The 21,740-nt window shown below is 35.3% G+C and overlaps 3 protein-coding genes across 3 annotated transcripts; 2 read left to right on the forward strand and 1 right to left on the reverse strand.

Moving 5' to 3' along the window:
• Positions 1-607: 607 nt before the first annotated feature.
• On the reverse strand, positions 608-5,386 carry LOC112519569 (ras-related protein RABC2a). The gene is made up of 6 exons (XM_025127765.1): positions 4,991-5,386; positions 3,688-3,756; positions 2,959-3,024; positions 2,018-2,139; positions 1,074-1,202; positions 608-942 (listed from the first exon to the last, which is right to left on the reverse strand). Exons 1-6 carry the CDS (start codon positions 5,118-5,120, stop codon positions 832-834), a joined length of 627 nt encoding a protein of 208 aa, XP_024983533.1. The 5' UTR covers positions 5,121-5,386; the 3' UTR covers positions 608-831.
• Positions 5,387-9,223: 3,837 nt separating this feature from the next.
• LOC112518935 (splicing factor 3A subunit 2-like) lies at positions 9,224-15,345 on the forward strand. The gene is made up of 7 exons (XM_025126731.1): positions 9,224-9,375; positions 9,463-9,632; positions 10,064-10,140; positions 11,309-11,374; positions 13,656-13,730; positions 13,800-13,874; positions 14,640-15,345. Exons 1-7 carry the CDS (start codon positions 9,224-9,226, stop codon positions 15,048-15,050), a joined length of 1,026 nt encoding a protein of 341 aa, XP_024982499.1. The 3' UTR covers positions 15,051-15,345.
• Positions 15,346-19,650: 4,305 nt separating this feature from the next.
• LOC112519444 (UDP-glycosyltransferase 73E1-like) lies at positions 19,651-21,220 on the forward strand. The gene has a single exon (XM_025127564.1). The coding sequence runs from the start codon at positions 19,660-19,662 to the stop codon at positions 21,142-21,144; it is 1,485 nt and encodes a 494-aa protein (XP_024983332.1). The 5' UTR covers positions 19,651-19,659; the 3' UTR covers positions 21,145-21,220.
• Positions 21,221-21,740: the final 520 nt, after the last annotated feature.

Consider the following 21,740-nt stretch of genomic DNA (forward strand, 5'->3'; position numbering starts at 1 on the left):
AATTTATAAAAAAATTGAATTAAAAATTTACACAAAAAATGAGGAATTTCAAATAGTTAATTTGATACTAATATCGATATATTTTTGTCAAATTTTTATTATATCTTCAAACATATATTTTATTCAAAAATAAAAATATTATTGCTTTCTCAAAATCACATAAAGCATATTATAATATCGACTGAGATAAAGAAGAAAATAAAATATTAAAATCATGATGTATCTCGCTGCATTGGACGAGTACGCTTCTAGTTTAAAATAAATGTATGTTACCATGAAAAAGAGATAATAAGTTTCACACCCATGACCTCTTGTATGTAAAGTGTCAATCCAACCATCTCACCAATGCTTAATTTCTATTATAAATCTGGTCTGAAAGCATTTAAGCGCACCCCTCAAAATCAGGTGAATTCACCTTTCAAACGCCTAACTTTTTTTCGCTTGCAATAATCAAATAAGCAGAAGTACGGTGCCCGCTCGCCCTTAATGGGTCCAACCCCGGGGCTTGGTTGGATATTACACAAGCCTAACCACCAAATATTATAACGTGGGTTGTAAAGCTAGGCAAAAGTGATCCAAGCCAGAGAACAAAGAGGCTAGAATTTAAGACAACCTAATTAAAACCACTTCTCATTACTTCCAGCAAACAATTTAGAGTTAAATTCCTTCCAAATTATATACAAAGCTCACAATAAATCTTTTTTCTTTTATTTTCCTCTTCCAAACTAGCATGCATGAGGATTGACATAAAGATACACAGTGGAAAGAAATCAGTGATCTAGTTGGGGGTGTCAAGACGAAGCTTACTAGCCGCGAGCAGCCGAGCATCTTCTATGAGCAACAGCCATCGGCGGCTACAGCCTGGTTCTCTGGTTTTTGCTTCAATATATTTCTCTTCATCACCGTAGACCCTTCTTCCAGAAGACTCGGAACCTCCATTATCTGTGTTATGGAACGACAAGAGTGAATTTGTTTTCTAGATAGATTGGAGACATGTTTGTTTTAATGAAATATGAATGTGCAGGATGAAGAACTGTATCACAACATGGTATTATGATAAATCCTATCGTTACCTTTAATGCAAGCTCTTCGAAACATTGATGTACGTTTTCCCGAGTTCTGGCACTACATTCAAGAAATAAACATCCGAGCTCTTTCGCAAGACCAGTGCCTTCTTCTCTGCTTACAAATCTTTCAGTGTCCTGTAATAGTATTTACATCTAATTATCTAAGTTCTCAAGATGGAGTTCAACAACAAACAATTATTCAAACAATCACCATAAAAAGAGATCCAAAAGATAAGGCTACTAAGGGGTTGTTTGGTTGGTTTTCCATTAAGTCCTGTATGGATAAAGTTGTCTGTGTGGATTAATTTGTTTGTATAGATTGAGAATTTTTTGTTTAGGTTTTTTTTTTCACAAGATGAAATGAGTGTGTTTTTTAATTGGGTCTTGGCTTTTTGTATAAAGCTTTCCTCTAGAAGCTTATTGAATAAGTCACTTTCTATATCATTAAGCCACTACCAAACAACTACCAAACACTTATGTGTAGCTGACCGAATAAGCTGTGAATCCCATTAAGCTGCTAACAAACAGGCCCTAATGCGACTACAATCTAGTGATCTGACAACTAGAAGAAAACATTTGACAACTTTGCTAACAAATAGATAGATAAAAGAAACCCACAAAACTATAATGAGTTCAAATGGGAATGTCAATGCCAACAAAAACAATTTGGTCGATCACTCGATCTGGTGAAGCACAATTTGGAATAGTGAACGTAGCATAGACATCTTCTTCGTTAATAAGAGAATTGGCATACAACTTTCAAAAATCAGAGCTAAAACAACTGTTGAACAGCCAAAATGTTTATTAAATACAAGATAGACATCTATCAGACATGAGTCAAGTAGAAAACACAAATGAGAGTTGGTATTTTAAAACTCAAAAATTTAAGAGCCAGGCTGCGTTTATTGGTTCACAGACATATCAATTATTGAAATAGATATAGAACTTACTTTGTCAACTTTATTTCCGACAAGCATCTTAACGCAGTCCTGATTAGTGGAGTAAAGATCAACCTCTTTAGCCCATACTTCTGACAGGTTTGTGAAGGTTTCTCTTCTTGTAACATCATACACTATAAAACATACAGAGTTCTATATATTATTAACCAAACTTGGAAGAAAATGCAGCCAAAAGCTAAAAATCTAGAAAAGAGACTGTATGGTGGTGCAATCAGCACCCATTGAACTACCTACTCTTCTAATGACATTTAGGGTAATTGCTAAACCAGTAAAAGGTTTATTTATAGTATGATGTGAGATCGGCTAAATTAAATTACACTCGTCATTTATGATCCAAGGATCACGTTAGAACACTAACTAGCTCAAAGGAATTCGCTCCAAAGACACTTTAAATCATTCTGCTGATTCGATTTGGTCGAGAGGTTGTCCAGTCAACCTCGAGAGGAATTTTACTATTCCCACCGCTGACCTTTCACTGAGAGTAATGCTGTAGTAAACCCGACGGGAAGATCAGTCCCAGGGCTCAATACTTGTAGGTGCTTTGAGTATGTGGGCTATACAACTATACTTCAACAAATACTCAAATAGAAACTTGTTCCATGAGTTTGTGTGCATATAAACTTTCTGCAGTTAATTGGGTAGATCCCCATGTTTAATGGAGTGATGACATTGTTAAACAATCATATACCTTAAAAATAATCCTTAACAAGACAAAGTTGAAATTTTTGCAGACCAAATTCTGAGTGGAATATACAAAGGTCTGTGCACATCCTACCTTCCCTAGTATAGTGGGATACTATACCAGGTATGTTTGGTTTATACAATATACGATGGTAATATTTTACTGAAAAAAATGTACTCTAATGCTACTGAAAAAAATGTTGAATACTTCAATATTTAGGAAGCAATGGTACAAAATAGTCAGGACGTACCAAGAATAATCCCTTGGGCACCCCTGTAGTAAGAACTTGTCAATGTTCTGAATCTCTCTTGTCCAGCTACAATAAAAAAATTGTCAGATCAGAGATGAGCGACACTTGTATTGGATGGAGTCAACTTGCAAGAAATACAACATTATGCAAACTCAAAAACCCATTCCTAGAGCAAGTGTGAAGTTTACTCAGTGCAAGCAAATTCCAAGGAAGTCATGACATGACGGCATTTCACTTGGAAATGGGAACATATTTTACGTGTCTGAGGATAATGGAAAATTGAGAGATCATATTTTTCCTGTTTATGCAGTGGTTCATGCCTTTTCATTACCAGTCACAAGAAATCCCACATGTTTCTTTCAATATGCAGTCAGAAGTGCAGAACTATGCACCATCAATTGAAAAAACACACACACGTTAAAAGAAGGAACCCATGTTAAAAAAATTGTGATGTGCTTGGTATGCAATTTTTTTAAGATGCAATGATGCATTGTCCTTTTTAGTTGTGTCCACAACAAACTTCTCTTGTAACATTATCTCAATTCTGTTTCAGAAAAAGGGGCAAAGAATATCAAGTGTACTTTGAAGCAAACAGTTTTTTGCAAGAGTCAACTGGAAATCGATGTTTACAACTTCACATTACAGCATGCAAAGATAAAGCACTGACTAATATACTAGTGGGACTATGAACAGTTGGCTAATCAAAAACATGTTATAGGCAATGCTTACCAGTGTCCCAAATTGTAAGTTTTAATCTTTTTCCGCCAACTGTAAGCTGCTTGATTTTGAAGTCAACGCCTACCAAATACAACAGATAACAAAAATAAGTACAAGATAAACCTGCTTGTGAATGAGATATGAATACATATATATTGTTCTGATACAAAATATATCAAATTGCCACTGTATCTTAGCAGTCAAATACATTTCTGCTCCATACAAGATCCGAAGTTAGACCATCCACATGCTGCTAGGTCCCCATACTCCTCAATCCAAGTTATAAAACTTGACAACCAATTTGACTTCCCATACAGAACAAAACGGAATAAAAAAAATTGCTTTCCTCTTCCCTATAAGAGGCAGTTATCCCTTGACTTTGTAGGTCAAACAAATGACTACTCAACTTCAACAAAATGGATATGACTTACTGAGAAAAATTACCAAGCAGATTGAAGCTCATAACAGACACTACAAGTATATAAATGTTGGTATCAATTTACAGAAAAAATACTCATCTTGCATTTGCAAAGTATTAGGTTTGATATCCAAAGTCAACCTATAGTTTTTTGTTGCAATAGATGGAGTATAGACTCCTTATATTGCAAAAATAAAGTAAAAGCTTGGTTTGACATAATTCAAGAAGAATTTGGACTATTAGTCAAATATTTCAATTTCATACAAACTAGAGGGATTTTGTTCCTGTGAATGAGATATCTAAAATTCCGCACAAAATATTGAAATTTTATATACAATATTTTGCAATAGAGTTGGTTCAAACGAGAATGGCCAAATCACATGTGAATTTACACTAAACCAACTTGTAAAATCACACGTGATTACGCAGGACCTTGACACCAAGTCCCACGTGCGCTGGCCTTGTTCCGTAATTGAATGTGATTTCAGTGCAAAATCATGTGATTTGGCTGTTGTTCTAGTATTATCTTATTTTGATCTGTACTCGTTTGATCCTCCCTCTTTTGCACTAGATATATAAATTTGGGTTGGAATATTAGAAAAATTGAAATCTTCACATTTATTTCGGAAGAGTTCAAGAGTATATAACTAAATTCTAGCTGATAACAAAACTGTTAACACAAATTTTAAATATAAATAAACAAATTAGAAACCGACTCATATCTAAGTGTTAACATCATATGAAGCACAAAAAAATGAATTCTCAACACAAATACCGATAAATCTAATACTATAACATCAATTTGCATCGAATTACGGATCAAACTAACATAAGAAATTCATCACAAGCTTCTAAAAATTAAGAAAATTGAACCAGTCAAGACAGCAGTGAAATTACCAATGGTAGGGGCGATATCCTCGACGGAGTCGGAGATGAAACTGACGAGAAGACTACTTTTGCCGACACCGGAATCTCCGATCAATAAGATCTTAAATGAGAGATCGTACTGACCTGATGATGACCCCATTTTGATGATTACGAAACGAACTTTCTCTGTTGATTCTTTGAAAAACAAGCAAACAACAGATGAACTTAAAAATAGTTTGAGATTTCAGATTTGTTTAAATTCATCATCGGAAAACCTAAAACGGATCAATGGCATCTAATTCTTTTCCTTTCTTCGAAGAAAGAAACTGCTTTTGATGAGAGAGAAATCTAGAGAGAGAAAGCAGGATATTTGTGTGTATCTGGAACCAAGATATGAATCCCGTTTTTGCGCCAAACGCACTCCAACATACTCATTACTTCACAATTTATTTCTATATTCCCGTTGTCTCTTTACAGCAATTTTAAATAAAGAACTCAAATAATTTTGGTAATTAATTATAATCTTTATTTTATATAAAAAATTCATGACTCATATTTTTTTTAAACATATAATATTTATATATAGTAAATAGAACAAAAAACTCACATATCATCCTCACATTTTGTGATATTTGAACCTCTTTGACCTTTTCAGAGGCCAAAGACTCACATACCGATAAGCTAAAGACCCTTTAGTCATAACTTATAATTTATTTTGAATGTATATACAATTTTCTAGAGTTTTATGTTTGAACTTTAAAAAACTATCTTATAAATATGTTTAAATATAAAATAAGCAGATGAGACCAAATAATTATATGATTAACGATTCGTGGTTGAAAAATAATAACAAACCATAAAAATAAAATCAATAGAGAAGGAGTTGTTTGTTTACCTCTTAATAGTTTCATAAAGAGGCAATCTCTGAATCGTTAAGAGGTGAATCTTGTTTGGCAAAAAAAAAAATATGTCTCTTAATGGTTTTAAAACCCTCTGAATGATTTTGTATCTTAGATCTCCTTTAACCATTAAAAGCCCTAATTTCATTGTACACAATTAGCAAACAATTATATTTCATTTTGCACTATATCATGAGAGCATCTTGATCATTCTGACCATATAATCATTCTGCACTAAACCATTCAGCAGTTGCCAAAGAGCCCTAAACAAAAGGACATTGGGTTCAAGTTCTCTGCTTTATAATCAAGATGTATCACATTGCATTATACAGATACATAACTAGTTCTCTTTTTAATGGACCGTGCTCAAAACATCACTAGTGGGAATGCTTAGTAGCTATCGTTGTTGACAGAACCTTGAATGCCTTCGTCGATCGCACAGCCGTCCCAATCTTTTGTAGGTTCTATTACACCGACACCTGTTGTACCGCTACTAAATTATAAATTGTCTGCAAAGAGCGATGAACAAATTTAAATATAAAGATTCATGTCATCTTAAAAATCCAACTAATTAAAACAACATAGAGGTTTTAAAATGACAAAGTGAGAAGAATATCGAAAGGGTTTTTTTTATTTACCTAGATATCCAATCCGCTATGCGAATTGATTAATCCTAGAACGACCACCTGCTTTGCGGGTAACCCGGAGTCACCGCATTTGAACCTCCGTGGCCACAAAAGGATTTTTATTTTTCCTTGAATTTGAACTTGAGACCTCCGAGCACTTTGACCTTTGGAACCCAAGCTCAAACCAATCAGACACCACCTTTATGGAACCCAAGGTTGTTTTTGTTTTTTATCCCCAAATTCTGACATTAAATGGCCGCTTTTGATTTTGAAATAAGTTAGATAGGTCTTTATTGAGGTGGACTCACAGGTCTACATAAATCAAACCTCTCGAGGCTCAAACACAAGTAAAATTAAATGGTTAAGGTTGACTGATTGAGATTTGATGGCATTAAAGTCATCCAGTTTGGTCGTGGGTCAATATCAAAGTAGGCTTAGCTTCTTGTATTTGAATCCAAGTTCTTTTCTTGAATTGAAACGTTTTTTTCTTATAAAATATAATAGATTATATTTTTGTTACAAAATTTATTTATCGAGGGTGTTATTTTGTTTCACTTTATCAAATACAGGGGTAGTTGGAATTGTTTATTTGAAACAACTTATAATTTTTTTTTACAAAAAGACTTATCGACTTATTATAAGTCAGAAGGATTTAACTTCTTCAAAAACTTTTTATTACCGGTTTGGCACCGATATAAGTTGTTTATCCAAACACTCAAAAATGCTTATAACCAGTGTCACACCGGAATAAGTTAATAAGTTGTTTTTGTAAGCAATCTCAACCATCCCCACAATGGAGAAACGGTTTATTATATTACATAATTGGTATGTTATATAATCATTTTTACAAGGGTCATTGTTGTAATTTTAATGATGCATGAGACCAAGATAAAAATAATTAATAAATCATGGAGACGAAAATTATAAATTACTCTACAATTTAATAAAACAAAACGGATACAGAAAAAGGTAAAATGATCAAAATATCCTTAAGTTAATTAACTTTTTTCTTAACTGGAGTTAGTGAGAGGTATTGAAAGTAAAACAGAATGATAACTACAATGACAAAAAATGTAATTAGTTTAAAATACTGACTAAACTTGATATTAGTGGTAAAATAACTATATATAAATTACTACAGTCACATAGTTTAATTTGCATCTAGGGATGGAAACAGGGCAGACAATGCATTCCCCGTTCCCGACCCCTCCCCAACTAATCCACAACAGGTTTGGAAAACCCGTTGGGTACTCGTTTAGTCTATAACGATATATTTTAAAATTAAAATTATAAATGAATCGTCGCTGTATTAATTACAAGAACGCGATAAACACCCTTATCACATGTGATAATACGCATGAGAGGACCCTGTGATGTGCGGACGACGTGTTTTACGACTTAGGTCGCGTCAAAGGTTGTCTGCGTCTATGATTTAACACCACATGTGATGGTCTTGATGGATTATAGTATAATATCAACAACAATCTTATCACATGTGATAATACTTGTGAGGGGGCTTAGTGGTATAAGAACGACTTGGCCCGCAACCAAAATTGCATCGAAAATCGTCCGTGTCTCTGATTTAATATCTCATGTGTATCATATGTGATGAAATAATAGTATCACATGTGATTGTCTATAGTAAAAGAGTGTTATCGCGTTCTCGTAAAATAAAAATGTTCTCGTTTGAACCCTTCCATATATATATATATAGATTTATTTATACATACACTATATACATATTAATTAACATACAAAAATTAATCGGGTCAAATTATGGATGGTTATGCCATCTCCTACCCTGCCCTGTAAGTCTCTCGTCCCCGTCCCGTTACCCGTCAATACCTGGGAATCCATGCGCTATAGTAGCCCAACGGGTAAAACTCACATCTCTATTTACACCTCATGATTTCCAATGAATTACAAGATGGTGTAGATTTACATTTTATTAGAATTGATGTAAAAGACGATATGTTTCTCTTTTTCCTAATTAAAATTGATGTAAAATTAAGTGTAAACTATAAGTTCGGTCTTTATGGTTTGTCAAAAATAACATCTATTGTTCCTATAGTTTCAAAATTATAAGATGAACATCATGATTTGTGAAAACGTCCGGATTTTATGCATTCCTCTGATGGTCGTTAAAAAAGTTTGATTAAATGAAAGACATTTTTGTTCTTTCATGTATTTTTTTGTCTTTTATCCGATCAAAAATTACAACTAACATTGGACAAAACATAAAATTGATTTTGATTGTGTAAAAGACAAAAAAACAATCGATGAAAGAACGAAAATGCCCGTAATAAAACCACAAGAGTGGTGCCTGATTGGTTTGAGGTTGGTTCCAAAGGTCAAAAGTAAGAGGAGGTCTCATGTTCAAATTCAAGGAGAAATAAAAATCACCTTGTGGCCACGGAGGTTCAAATGTGGTGACTCCGAGCTATCTGCAAAGCAGGTGGTCGTCATGGGATTAGTTAGCTCGCATAATGGGTTGGATATCTAGGTTAATAGAAAAAAAGCCCGTAATAAATGAATTTTTCAATGGTCGTTAGAGGAAGGGATCCAATTCAAAGGCTCAGCGAGAAAAAATGTTACTTCTGAGTTCTGACAAACCATAGGGACCAAATTTGTAATTTTCTCTTAAAAAATTAAACGACCAACAGAAGCATCGTGGTTTTTTATGTTGGAGTGTAGACTAGAGACAGTTACGAAGCAAAGAAAGGCGAAAACAGAGGGAGATGGACCGAGAATGGGGTTCGAAGCCTGGGAGCGGTGGCGCCGCCTCTGCCCAAAACGAAGCCATCGACCGCCGTGAGAGGCTGCGCAGGCTCGCCCTTGAGACTATCGATCTTGCGAAAGATCCATATTTCATGCGCAATCACCTTGGAAGGTAAACCCTAGGTTATATTATGACATGGTGCATTTGTGGTCATTGATAATGACGAATGTGAAGTAGTGTGTGATTTATTGTTTGTAGCTACGAGTGCAAGCTATGCTTAACACTGCATAATAATGAGGGGAATTACTTGGCGCACACACAGGGGAAAAGACATCAGACCAATCTGGCGAAGAGAGCTGCTCGGGAGGCGAAAGATGCTCCTGCACAGCCCCAGCCTCACAAGCGTAAAGTTAATCTCCGAAAGACAGGTAATGAACCCCATATAGTTTTCAGTTCAGTTGAAGATTACTTTTTTTAATTTCATGAAGATAAATATAGGTTTTTCAGATCAGTGGCTTTACGTATTGCAGTCAAGTGGCATCACTTGTATACTAGATGAAATCTTCTATCTTATTTGAATGATTTATATTTTAGTATTTCTTGCAGCATTAAGTAATTACACGTTCAGGGAGCATTTAGACTTGATTTAAACACAAGTATTTAGTGGTGCATGAACGTGTATTACAGATTTTTGTTTGGATTTGTCTCTTCATTATCTGGCTTCCCTATCATTTTTCTAGCAATTTTTATATGCAATTTTGACGAATTAGATTATGGAAAGCAAGAACTGCCTACAAGAATTTCCACCACGTTTCTTGTGACCTAGAGTGGTCTAACATTATTTTTAATGGTCCTGTAGTTAAAATTGGCCGGCCTGGTTACCGAGTGACAAAGCAGTTTGATCCGGAGATGAAGCAAAGGTCTTTGCTCTTCCAGGTATGCATTCCGTCTACTTGCGAATAGAGCTTCTTCCTTTCCACCTGCTAAAACTAGGCACATAATGAATGTGTCATGGGTCATGATGAATGATGAATAAAGGAATTCCACAGAAGTTGCTTCTCTCCATTTTGTAAACAAGCGAATATAGTGGGAGTGTTAAATGGATTTTGATAATTGTGAAAACTATATTATGTACTTAGAACATAGGACTTGGTAGAAATGGACAGATGTGGAAGTGAGAACTTGATTAAACATGAACCATTTCCAAGAACCTATAATATTAGCAGCATACACTTGTGGTCTTTATATGCTTTGAGTTGTTTATCATCAATAGCTATTCTCTTTTCTAACTGAGATCAAGCAAGTTGGGAGCATTAAAGTCCGTTTTGCAGAATATAGTAAAAGAATGATGCATGATAGAATGGCCAGAAAATGAACTTATGGTTACGTATAAAGAAAAGAACTTATGCTTATGGGGATATTTATCGAATCAATACCCTTGAATAAGGAGATTTATGCCTACTCAAGCGTTATGCTTGATTCAGAGTGGAATTTGACACACATTCCACATAATCAGTGTAGTTATGTTTCCACGAATGAGAAAATAAATTATAAACTGACCCTAGATCCTTTTGATTTACTAGATAGTTGTGGTAACACATGAAGTGTCCCAATCTTTATATTTCAATCACGAGACTTCCAAAATTCCATAAAGTGGGATTTGCAGGTGGTGCACCGCCATGAAATTCCCACTAAAACAATTCCTATGGCGACGATTTCCACTCAAGAGACCCTATCTGGCTGACTGAATAAGCCAATATGTTTGTATGGCTGTGTGAATAAGCCCATCAAGCCATTAAACTCGTTAAGCCAAAAGCAAACAGCCCCTAAGGTTGATTCTACCCAAACATACTTCTCCTAATCTAACCCAACTCCTGATTTGCAAAGGAATACTCTGGCTGAACCATTGATGTATTCTGTTGTTTTCACATAGAAGCTTCAGGCATCACCCGCTAATAAAGTTTTCTCTACTTTGGCTTTTAAGAAGTATTAAACTGTTAATTATTGGTCAATTTTGTATACCTTTGTGTATGGCTATTTTGACGATCCAAGTATGCATTTTTATTTTATTTTCCATATATTTGGCATCCGTCTCTTAATGCAGATTGAATATCCTGAAATTGAAGATAATACCAAACCACGGCATCGGTTTATGTCATCCTTTGAGCAGGTATGCCATGTTTTTACTTTTCCACAACTTCTGTAATTGATGACAAAATGCCAATTCCCCTGTGCTCAGTCATTTTACTTACATGTGTGTGTAGGTATGTATGTATATATGATGTCATTTCGTAATACTCCCTGGCCCCAATTTAAATGACCAAATTTTCTAAGGCACTGGGATGGAAGCTTACCTTTACTAATCCTATCTCTATCAGCTTATCGGGATAAGCTCATCCTTTTTTCCCCTGGGTGTGTGTTTTTGTTTGTTATCATGTGTATTGGAAGCATGAAAAATGTTCAACTACCGTAATTTATAAGCTCATCCTTTTTTCCCCTGGGTGTGTTTTAGTTTGTTTGTCACATGGGTATTGGAAGCATGAAAACGATTTATGTTCAACTACAGTAATTTATATTCTAGGTACATGATGCCTAGCTTTGACTGGTTTTCTCAACTATACAGGGGTAAAATTGTTAATCATGGGAAACAAATTACAATAAATGGTGAAGTGGCCATTTATATTGGGGCCACCCGAAAGGACAGTTATGTAGCCTGGACATGGTGAGTATGTTGCAGCATACTTTATCTATTCACAGTCCTAGTCTCCTAGGGTATGGGTGCTAAGATTATTGTTATCATATAAAGTACACACCTTCCTCCGTCCCAAAATGAATGAGCCTTTTGCTCAACATGTAAGAATTTATAGGTTTGCACCACCAAATGTTGATAGGAAAAAATTATTGAATATCTAGTTCCATTTTATCAACAAACATCTTAAAATATTGCCTTTAGATGAATTTGAAGGAAGTAGGAAGCTACTAGGTGTAGAATTCTATAAGGAAAGTCTCCTCTGATGATACTCATTTGATTAACAAAAGAATAATGATAAAACAAGAAATTTTCCCATAAAGAATGTAGAGTTATGATAATGTAATGTATCAGAAATAAATTAAAAACATCGGGTGTATATGTTGCTTAAAATGTAAAAACAAGGAAAAAAGGATCTGTCTCATAAGGCACGTCTAATTTGAGACAGAGAAAGTATAAATTAGGTAATTCTATGAGCAGGATATCATGTAGAAACCTGAAGCCTTAAGAAAGCTCAGTTATTAGCATGCATTTTGCCATTATTCTTGATCGTGTTATCTTCTATTTCCTCCATCCCGTGAAATCATACCACTTTCCTCTCTGAGATGTACGTGTCCCCCAAAAATTGTTAGATTTCCTCCTTAGGCAGTTTTTGTGTTACAGGTACCTTTTTGCCCATTCTAATCATTAGAATCAAATTGATAGTTTTGATATGGGTCCACAAGATTTGTTCATTTTGTTTCTATAGAAGAGTATCTTAGATATAAACTTTGTGTCAAGCCAATCATTACAATTTTTATTAGACGGAGGGATACTTAAGATTCATCCAGTGTCTTTCAGAAATCTGGGTTTGGGTTTGTGATAGGTCAATGAAAATTACTTGGATAAAATGTTGGATTGTGTGAGAACACCTTCCGAAAGTAGTATCTTGACCCTACAGTTGTCTGGGGTTACACGAAATCTACCATGGGATAATCCAAAATCGCACTCTTGTTTTTAGGCAGAAAACGAGAGTACAATACAAAGAATCTGTTGTGTTCTGCATGTTCTAATTGAGATCGAAAATGCTCTATTTATAGATGTTTTCCGACATCTATTCTGGCGAGAAGACAAGTATTTTGGCTCTGACTACAGTTATCCAAATAACTACCAACAAATAAGAATGGTTGCTAAATTTCTTGGTGAACACCCTGATCAGAGTGTGATCAGTGTCATGGAAGACACTTCAGATCAGTGATCCTATTTCAGTCCCCCAGCACTGATGGCAATTCTTAGTGCCTCACTGAAGACATTTCTTCAGAGCCTTAACATTAAAGGCATGCTGAAAGCACTAATCTTGGTGTTAGCTTCTTAAGCATACCATTTATTAGTGACCTTTAAAAGGGGTGCTACCCCCTTGACCCCCGCTATTAGTCGGTTCTGGGATCAAATGAGCTTATACAAGCGTGCTCTCCACACCTTCTAACTATTATAGATTAATTTAAATCTCTTTGGGTCTTGTGCTCTCCACACCTTCTAACTATTATAGATTAATTTAAATCTCTTCGGGTCTTGTGTAAATCTCCATTACACCAAATGTCTGATGCCACTAAACATATCCATTTTGTAGCATATGTTTGTATGTAGTAATTGAAGTCATCAGTTACCCTTTTCAAGTATGTACCACACCCTAATGACTCTTCTCTTTACACTACTTTCGCAGAGAGTCCAATCTTTTGACAAGAATTATCAGTATCTTCTGTTTGCGGCCGAACCATATGAAATCATTGGTTTTAAGGTATTTTCATTCAACCCTTATTTTATTCCTTGCAACTGTGCTGGTGCTGATTTTGAATTCCTATTGTAGGTTCCTAGTACAGAAATTGACAAATCCACCCCCAAGTTCTTCTCTCATTGGGACCCAGATTCCAAGATGTTTACAGTAATTCTTTACACCCTTGAACACTTGTATTACTGTTCAAAAAAACACTTGTAGGTACACTTTGATTCCATGGTCAAAGCAACTAAATTTTATCAAAATAATCTGGATTGCTTTTAGAAAACTCTGATAAATTATATCAAGTATTTTAACAAAAACAGGAGTAGACGAATTGTGTATTAAATTTGTTACCAATCCATATCGGTTTTAAAATTGGGAAGTGATAGCTTTGACCTCAAAAATCAATGTACCTTAATTTAGATTGGCAATAGTTTGTGACAGACCATCAGTACCCTGCTAGTGTGTGTGTGTGTGTGTAAGGTTAATCACTAAAATAGTCATTTTGCTTCAAAATAGCCCTTTGCAAACTCCCCCTTTTTGTGAGATGCACTTTTTGGGCTTAACCAAACGAACCTTTACTAATTTATTGGGGGGAAGTACAAAAGATACTATTTTGCGAACTCATTATTTTGTGAGATCCTTCTTTTTTTTTGGCCCATTTTGCAAAAAAGGGGAGTTCTCAAACGTGCTTATCTTATGGCAAACCTGGAAAAGTTGGCTACTTGGTGATGGCCCCTATCCAAAATGGCTATCTTAGTGATCAAATCATATGTATATTGGCAAGCACATGGAGGTGGAGATAAGAATGGTGATGCAATATCTTCAGACCCATTTTCACGTGGTCGTGCATGTACAGCTTTCTGAATGCTGGTCCAATTTATCATCAATAATGTTCTGATCCTTCTTGGATGTATTATTATTGTACAGTTGCAGCTATACTTCAAAACAAAACCACCAGAGGCAAACAAGCCTTCTGCTGCAACAACTAATGGAACATCAGCTCCTGGTGTTCCACCACCTAGGCCTCTGGCTCCACCACCACAAGCTCCTCCACCACCTCCACCTGCACCACAAGGACCACCACCAGGATCATCTATAGAAAATTCTTCTAGAGGTCCTCTGCCGCCTCCACCTCCAATAGGAAATGGACCGAGGCCTATGCCGCCTGGTGGGAACCTACCTGCCCCACCACCTCCCCCTTTCGGTGGCGGCGGTATGCCAAGCTTCACACCCGGGAACCAGATAGGTAGGCCGATGATGCCACCACCTCCACAAGGTTTTCAAGGGCAGCAAATGCAGAACCAAGGAATGCGCCCTCCACCTCCACTGCCTCAATAATTGGCCAGTTTCTTAAGTTCATGATCTCCAGAATTTGTAATCAGATACTGTATGTACCCGTTGTCGTGTTTTTAGAAACAAAGCAACCACAAATTTCATTTTTTTTTATTGTGCACCAAGTTCGTGTACCGAGAACTTTTGGAATTTTTTGGGTGATTTGCAATTTGGTTGCAAGACTAGTATTCTGTACATGAGTCTGTTCCAAATCTCTTAACAATTCAATCTTGTGGATGTTTTCTTGGCAAGTCATGATTTCTGGATTTAAACATGTAGAGATGCACCAAGAAGTGTCCTTTAAATAGACTGGTTTGGTTCACATGGTGTTATTGTAGGCCTAAAAGTTGATAACGAGATGGTTCGGTATTCAGACATGAGTCATGAGTTTTATCAATAAGACAGCATCTGATGTGCAGACTTGATGAGACAGCACCAGAGAGGATTGATCGTTTGTCCTGTGTGGAATTTTATCTATAAGACACTGTTTGGTGTGTAGAGTACATGAGATGGGATTGGATTTGTCTAGTGTTTGATAAGAGTCTATAATTACATTGCCCTTGAAATTTTATATAAAATTGTATTATTATCTCATATTATATATCATATATATTTATATACAAATATTATATATAAGAGTTGGATTCATACGAAAACAGTAATCAAATTAAAAGAAAAATCTACCACACATTCTATTAAATAATATCTTAAATAAATAATTCTAAAAATAAACAAATAAGGACATCAAAGTAAATTCTTTATATAAAAATTATTAAAAGCATTTATTTAATATTCTATTTTCTTCGTATATGTGATTTTTAATGTGATTTAATTTTTTATTTAAAAAATTATCTTTTATCTAATAATTGTATTTAATTTTAATTTAAAGAATATTTTTTTTATATTTAAGACGGTATTTAAAAAAATTACAAATTTCATTAAAATCATATGAGATTCACTATTACTTGTTTTTTCAATTTTTTTAATCACATGTGATTTAAAGTGTGAAAAACAATGATTCAAATTAAACATAAAGAAATAAAATAAAAACATAATCACATATGATGTTTAACAGAATATATTTAACATGTATAAGGTTATATATACATCTAAAAAGAGTTCATAATTTACAAATATCACATTTAAAGTTATAGATAACTTATTTTTCTTTTTACACTTAAATTTACTATGATCAATAACAAATATGATATTTTGACGAAAATTAACTATTCTATTTTGAAAAAAAAAACATCAATTATTCGTGTATATCACATGTGACTTTTGGCGAACATTATAATTGTTTTTAAATAAAGGAAAAATTGCATCAAAATGGAACTAACTTTCACCTAATTCCTATTTTGGGGAACCAACTTTCAAAATCATCATTTTGGGAAACCAACTTGCACCTGATTCCTATTTTGATGAACCAACTTTCAAAATTGTCATTTTGTGGAACCAACTTGCACCTGAATTCTATTTTAGGGAACCAACTTGCAAAATAATTATAGAAAAATAACTAAAATTCGTTTTTTTCCAAAAATTAATGCAATAAAATCTATTTTACATTTCAAATCTCGTTTTTTTTAATTCAGATATCAAATTGAACATTTTTTTAAAAAATATCCAAATTACCACAATAAAAATTATCTTTTACTAATGCAAAAAAAATCAATTTAATAGATGCAATTGGTTAGATATAAAAATCTTGAATGTGATATTTAATATTTATTTTTTATTGCATCAATTAATTTTTTTCTATTAAATTGATTTTTTTGCATTAGTAGAAAACAATTTTTATTGTGGTAATTTGGATTTTTTTTAAAATGTTCAATTTGATATCTGAATTAAAAAAAAACGATATTTGAAATGAAAAATAGATTTTATTGCATTAATTTTTGGAAAAAAAACGAATTTTAGTTATTTTTCTATAATTATTTTGCAAGTTGGTTCCCCAAAATAACGATTTTGAAAGTTGGTTCCCCAAAATGACGATTYTGAAAGTTGGTTCCCCAAAATAGGAATTAAGTGAAAGTTGGTTTCATTTTGGTGCAATTTTTCCTTAAATAAATTACTTAAATTAAAAAATACTTTAAATGAAAAACTAAATCACGTTTATTTTAAATATCATAAAAAATAAAAAAATGAAAAACTAATCATTCTTAAATCAGGAAAAATGTAAAAAATTCATAAATAAATACCTTAATTAAATGCAATAAATAAACTTTAAATAAATAAATGAATTTCCATATATAATCTGTATGCAACAATAACATATATGCCCTTTCAAACGATTTAAAATAAATTATTTAAACATGATTCAAATAAATGATTGGATCAAAAATATTCTCTTATTTTCTTATTTAATTACCTTTATCTATAAATCTCCCTCTTATATATTATAATATATTGTTTTATAATTCATACACCTATTTTGGATTACGTTAAATCTTTGTAAGATTACGTGAGATCTTCGTATTCATTATTGGATTATGTAAGATCTATAAAAAAGTAAACTCAAATTTTTGCTTATTTTCCCTCAAATCCATTTTCTGTGTTTTTGAACTGTGTCAAGCAACACGAGCAGTGAAAGAAAGATACGCGCTCTTGGTACAGGGCGCTAAATTGATCAGTTGGCTCGTATAGATATCGTGAAGGCTTCAAACTCTTCTTTTGTTGCTGTGATTTAAAGTCTTTTCTAACGGATTCCTTTATCGTGAGGTATATTTTTCAAAACATCCTATTTACATGGGTAATATTACGTTTTTATGTTCTGTTAGGGTGCGTTTGGTACGTTGGACAGGGTGAGACAGAACAGGACAGAACACAATTGTCCTATGTTTGGTGTGGTTTTATGTGGGACTAACTAGAACAAACTAGAACAAGGGTGGGACAAGGTTGTCCACCCTTTACCCATGTAACTAAGTAGAACAAGAAACTTTTTACCACTTTACCCTCAAAAACCTCATACGCATACCTTCCTTCTTCCCCTTCACTCTCCTATCCTCCATCCTTTCCACCGCTCAACCGGCGACCGGTGACTGCGACTTCCGATGGCCGCCGCTGCTGCTTCTCCGATGGCCGCCGCCGCTGCTTCTCCGATGGCCGCCGCCGCTGCTTCTCCGGATGGCCGCCACCGCTGCTTCTCCCTTCGATGACCGTCGCCGCCGCTTCTCCGATGGCCGCCGCCGCTGCTTCTCCGCTGCTGCTTCTCCTGATGGCCGGCCGCTGCTGCTTCTTCCGATGGCCGCCGCTGCTGCTTCTTACAGCAACTACATCATGAATTTGAAGAAACTCTTCAAATACCTTTCTTCTTGTTTCATGCAAGTAAGGAATTATATTTTGATGGTGGTTTCGTACTCGATTTCGCCAACAACTTGATTAATTGAAGTACTTATTAGGGATTTTAATCAAGTATTATGATTTATTTCGAGAGTTTACATTGATTATGATTGCTGAATGTTGTTGTTGTTATTAATGAATTATTAGGGCTGTAGTGGTAGTAGGAYCAGTGTTACCCGAATGCATTTCATAGTGAAAAAACACTAAACAGCTCACTGGGGGTAAATTGGTCATTTTAACCAGTTCTATCCTGTCCTGTCCTGTCTTACCAAACGCTGAACAGCTGTCATGTCCTGTCCTGTCCTGTCCTGTCATGTCCCGTCCTGTCCTGTCCTGTCTGCGCACCAAACGCACCCTTAATATCGAGATCCAATAATCGAACATTTTTCATCATCTGAGACACGTTCCATCTAATCATTGAAGTTGTCCTCTGTTGTTATCATCTTCAAAAGATTTGATGTCTGCAATAATTCAAATCTTTTTATATTATGAGAGAGAAATTATTTTTTTAATAAAAAATTGAGTCAGGTTTTATCGCTGATAAACATCATCTTAAGAGTATCTTCGTTACAAGCTTATTACTATTACAATAAGCTTTTAGACTTGTCACATAATACGTGATTATATTTTAATTAATTAATTCAATCGGGCTTGACAACTTGCCATTATCCGTGCTGTAAATGAGCCGCGCTTGTCCATGGGCTAACGGGCTCAAAAAGTGTAACTCTAAATTGACAAATGTGGAACCAAAAAGTAAAGGAAAAACACCGTTGCAATTAAAACTTTTTAAGCAACTACTGACTCGATCAATTGTTGATCGATTAGAACTTTTTGAGAAAAAAATGTCAACAAAGATAATGTAGAGCCTTTTGAGTTCTCAAGAAAAAACAAAGAGTCTCAACTTCCATCCTATAACTTTAATAATTTAACTTTAAAATATATTAGTGTAATTTTGAATAATGGTAAAAAAATATTAATTATAAAACATAAACGGGCTGGACGGGTCTGTCAATATTTATTTTTATATTATCCATATCCGTCCTATAATTTTAACGAACAAACCCGGGTCCATTCATTTTCTCGATAATAGTTGTCCAAACCCGTATCTTTATTGGGCCGGATGGACTGGGTGTAACGGGTCGTCCCGTCCATGAAAAGCTCTATTATCAGATTTTTATTTATTTTATATTTATCTGATTCACATCGTCTCAAAAAATAAATTGTGACAGGTGAACCAGTTTCGTATAATCAAAGAAAACCAACTTGAGAAACTCCAATGGCTTCCCCTTCTACCAATCTTCACTTCATTTTGTTTCCTCTAATGACTCAAGGCCATATGATACCGATGGTCGACATCGCCCGATTACTAGCGGAACGCGGTGCCACCGTTACCATCATCACGACCCCGGTTAACGCTAACCGCTTTAGATCGGTCATTGATCGTGCAATCGAATCTAACCTCAACATCCAAGTTCTCGAACTCCAACTCCAATTAGCCAGAGTCGGTTTGCCGGAAGGATGCGAGAGTTTCGACTTGCTTCCATTGGCTGCACTTAAGCTCAATCTATTTGACGCGATCGATATGTTAGAAGAACCGGCCGAGAACGTGATCCGGGGACTAACTCCGCCTCCGAGTTGCATAATCTCTGATAACGGTTTACCATGGACTACAGATGTGGCTAAGAGGTTGAATATTCCTCGGCTTGTTTTCTACGGACCGGGATGCTTTGCATTCCTATGCATACACATAGTCACGAATACTAATATACTCGATGAAGTTGAATCCGACTCGGACTACTTTGTGTTGCCCGGTTTACCTGACCGGATTGAAGTTACCAAAGCCCAAGCCTCGGGTTGGGGAAAAGGAGACTCGAAAAGAAGCAAGGAGAGGTTCGAACGTATGCAAGAAGCGGGTAAAGCGTCATACGGGATTGTCGTTAACAGTTTCGACGAGTTGGAGCCTAAGTATGTTGAAGAATTCGCGAAGGCGAAAGGTAAGAAAGTGTGGTGTATCGGCCCGGTTTCACTATGCAACAAAAATTTCCTAGATATGGCCGAGAGGGGCAAAAAGGCTGCGATCAACGAGCATGACTGCTTGAAATGGCTGGATTCGAGGGAGTCGGGTTCCGTGGTCTATGTTTGCTTGGGAAGTTTGTCGAATTCTTGCACCGAACAAGCCATTGAGCTTGCGTTGGGTTTGGAGTTATCGAATGTACCTTTTATATGGTTCACGAGGCACAAAGACGACGAATTTGAGAGGTGGATCTCGAAAGAACGATATGAAGAACGAATAAAAGATAGAGGCCTAATGGTTCACGGTTGGGCACCACAAATCTTGGTGTTGTCACACCAAGCCATTGGTGGTTTCGTGACACATTGTGGGTGGAACTCGACTCTAGAAGGGATTTCGGCTGGAATCCCGATGGTTACATGGCCACATTTCGCGGACCAGTTTCTAAACGAAAGATTTATCGTAGACGTGTTGAAAATTGGAGTGAGAATTGGCGTAGAGGTTCCTGTTCCTTTCGGAGAGCACGATAAGTTTGAAATGACGGTAAAGATGGAAGACGTAAAGAAAGCGGTGGAAAGTTTAATGAACGATGGCGAAGAAAGTAAGACGAGGAGAACGAGGGCCAAGGAGCTCGGGAAAATGGCAAAGAGAGCGATGGAGGACGGAGGTTCATCTCACGCTAACATGACATCGATGATTCAAGCTATTACCGGAAAACTAGCCGAGAACGCTAAAGAAATTTACTTTTAATCGTGTTTTATAACCGCTTCTAAATTTCAAAATAAACGAAGTCAATGGTTGAGATTAGGTTTGTAGGGTTTGTAAGAATTACATGGTTTGTATTTGAAATTTTCATTATATATAATATAAAAACAATATTATATGTCGTCATGGGATTAGTCGGTTTGGATAGCGGGTTGAATATCCAGGTTAATAAAAAAACAATATTATATTAATAGGTGAAGGATTGTATGAAATGTAGAGTTAATGAGAGAAACGCAAGAAAAGATTTGGACCATTGATCGCTTTTAATCTATTTGTCCACCCATGAATTGCGATTCTCATATGAATTGATCCGGTGCATCTCATTTTAATGTGCATCCAAAGATGAAATTTTCTTCTAACGTTTCTCACCTTAACTCATCATTCTCAACCCTCTATATATATATATATATAGAGGGGTGTTATTATACACCCTCTACCATTCATACAACCTATGCAACCTTAATCTAAACCATTCATTTTTTAATCAATGATCCAGATTAAATTCATGGCATAATTGTAATAAAATTAAAGTTGGGAAACACGCGCTGCATATATTGAGGGCAAATAAGGGTAAAATTGGA

Source organism: Cynara cardunculus, assembly GCF_001531365.2.
Source record: "Cynara cardunculus var. scolymus isolate 2C chromosome LG 10, CcrdV1, whole genome shotgun sequence".
Classification (NCBI taxonomy): domain Eukaryota; kingdom Viridiplantae; phylum Streptophyta; class Magnoliopsida; order Asterales; family Asteraceae; genus Cynara; species Cynara cardunculus.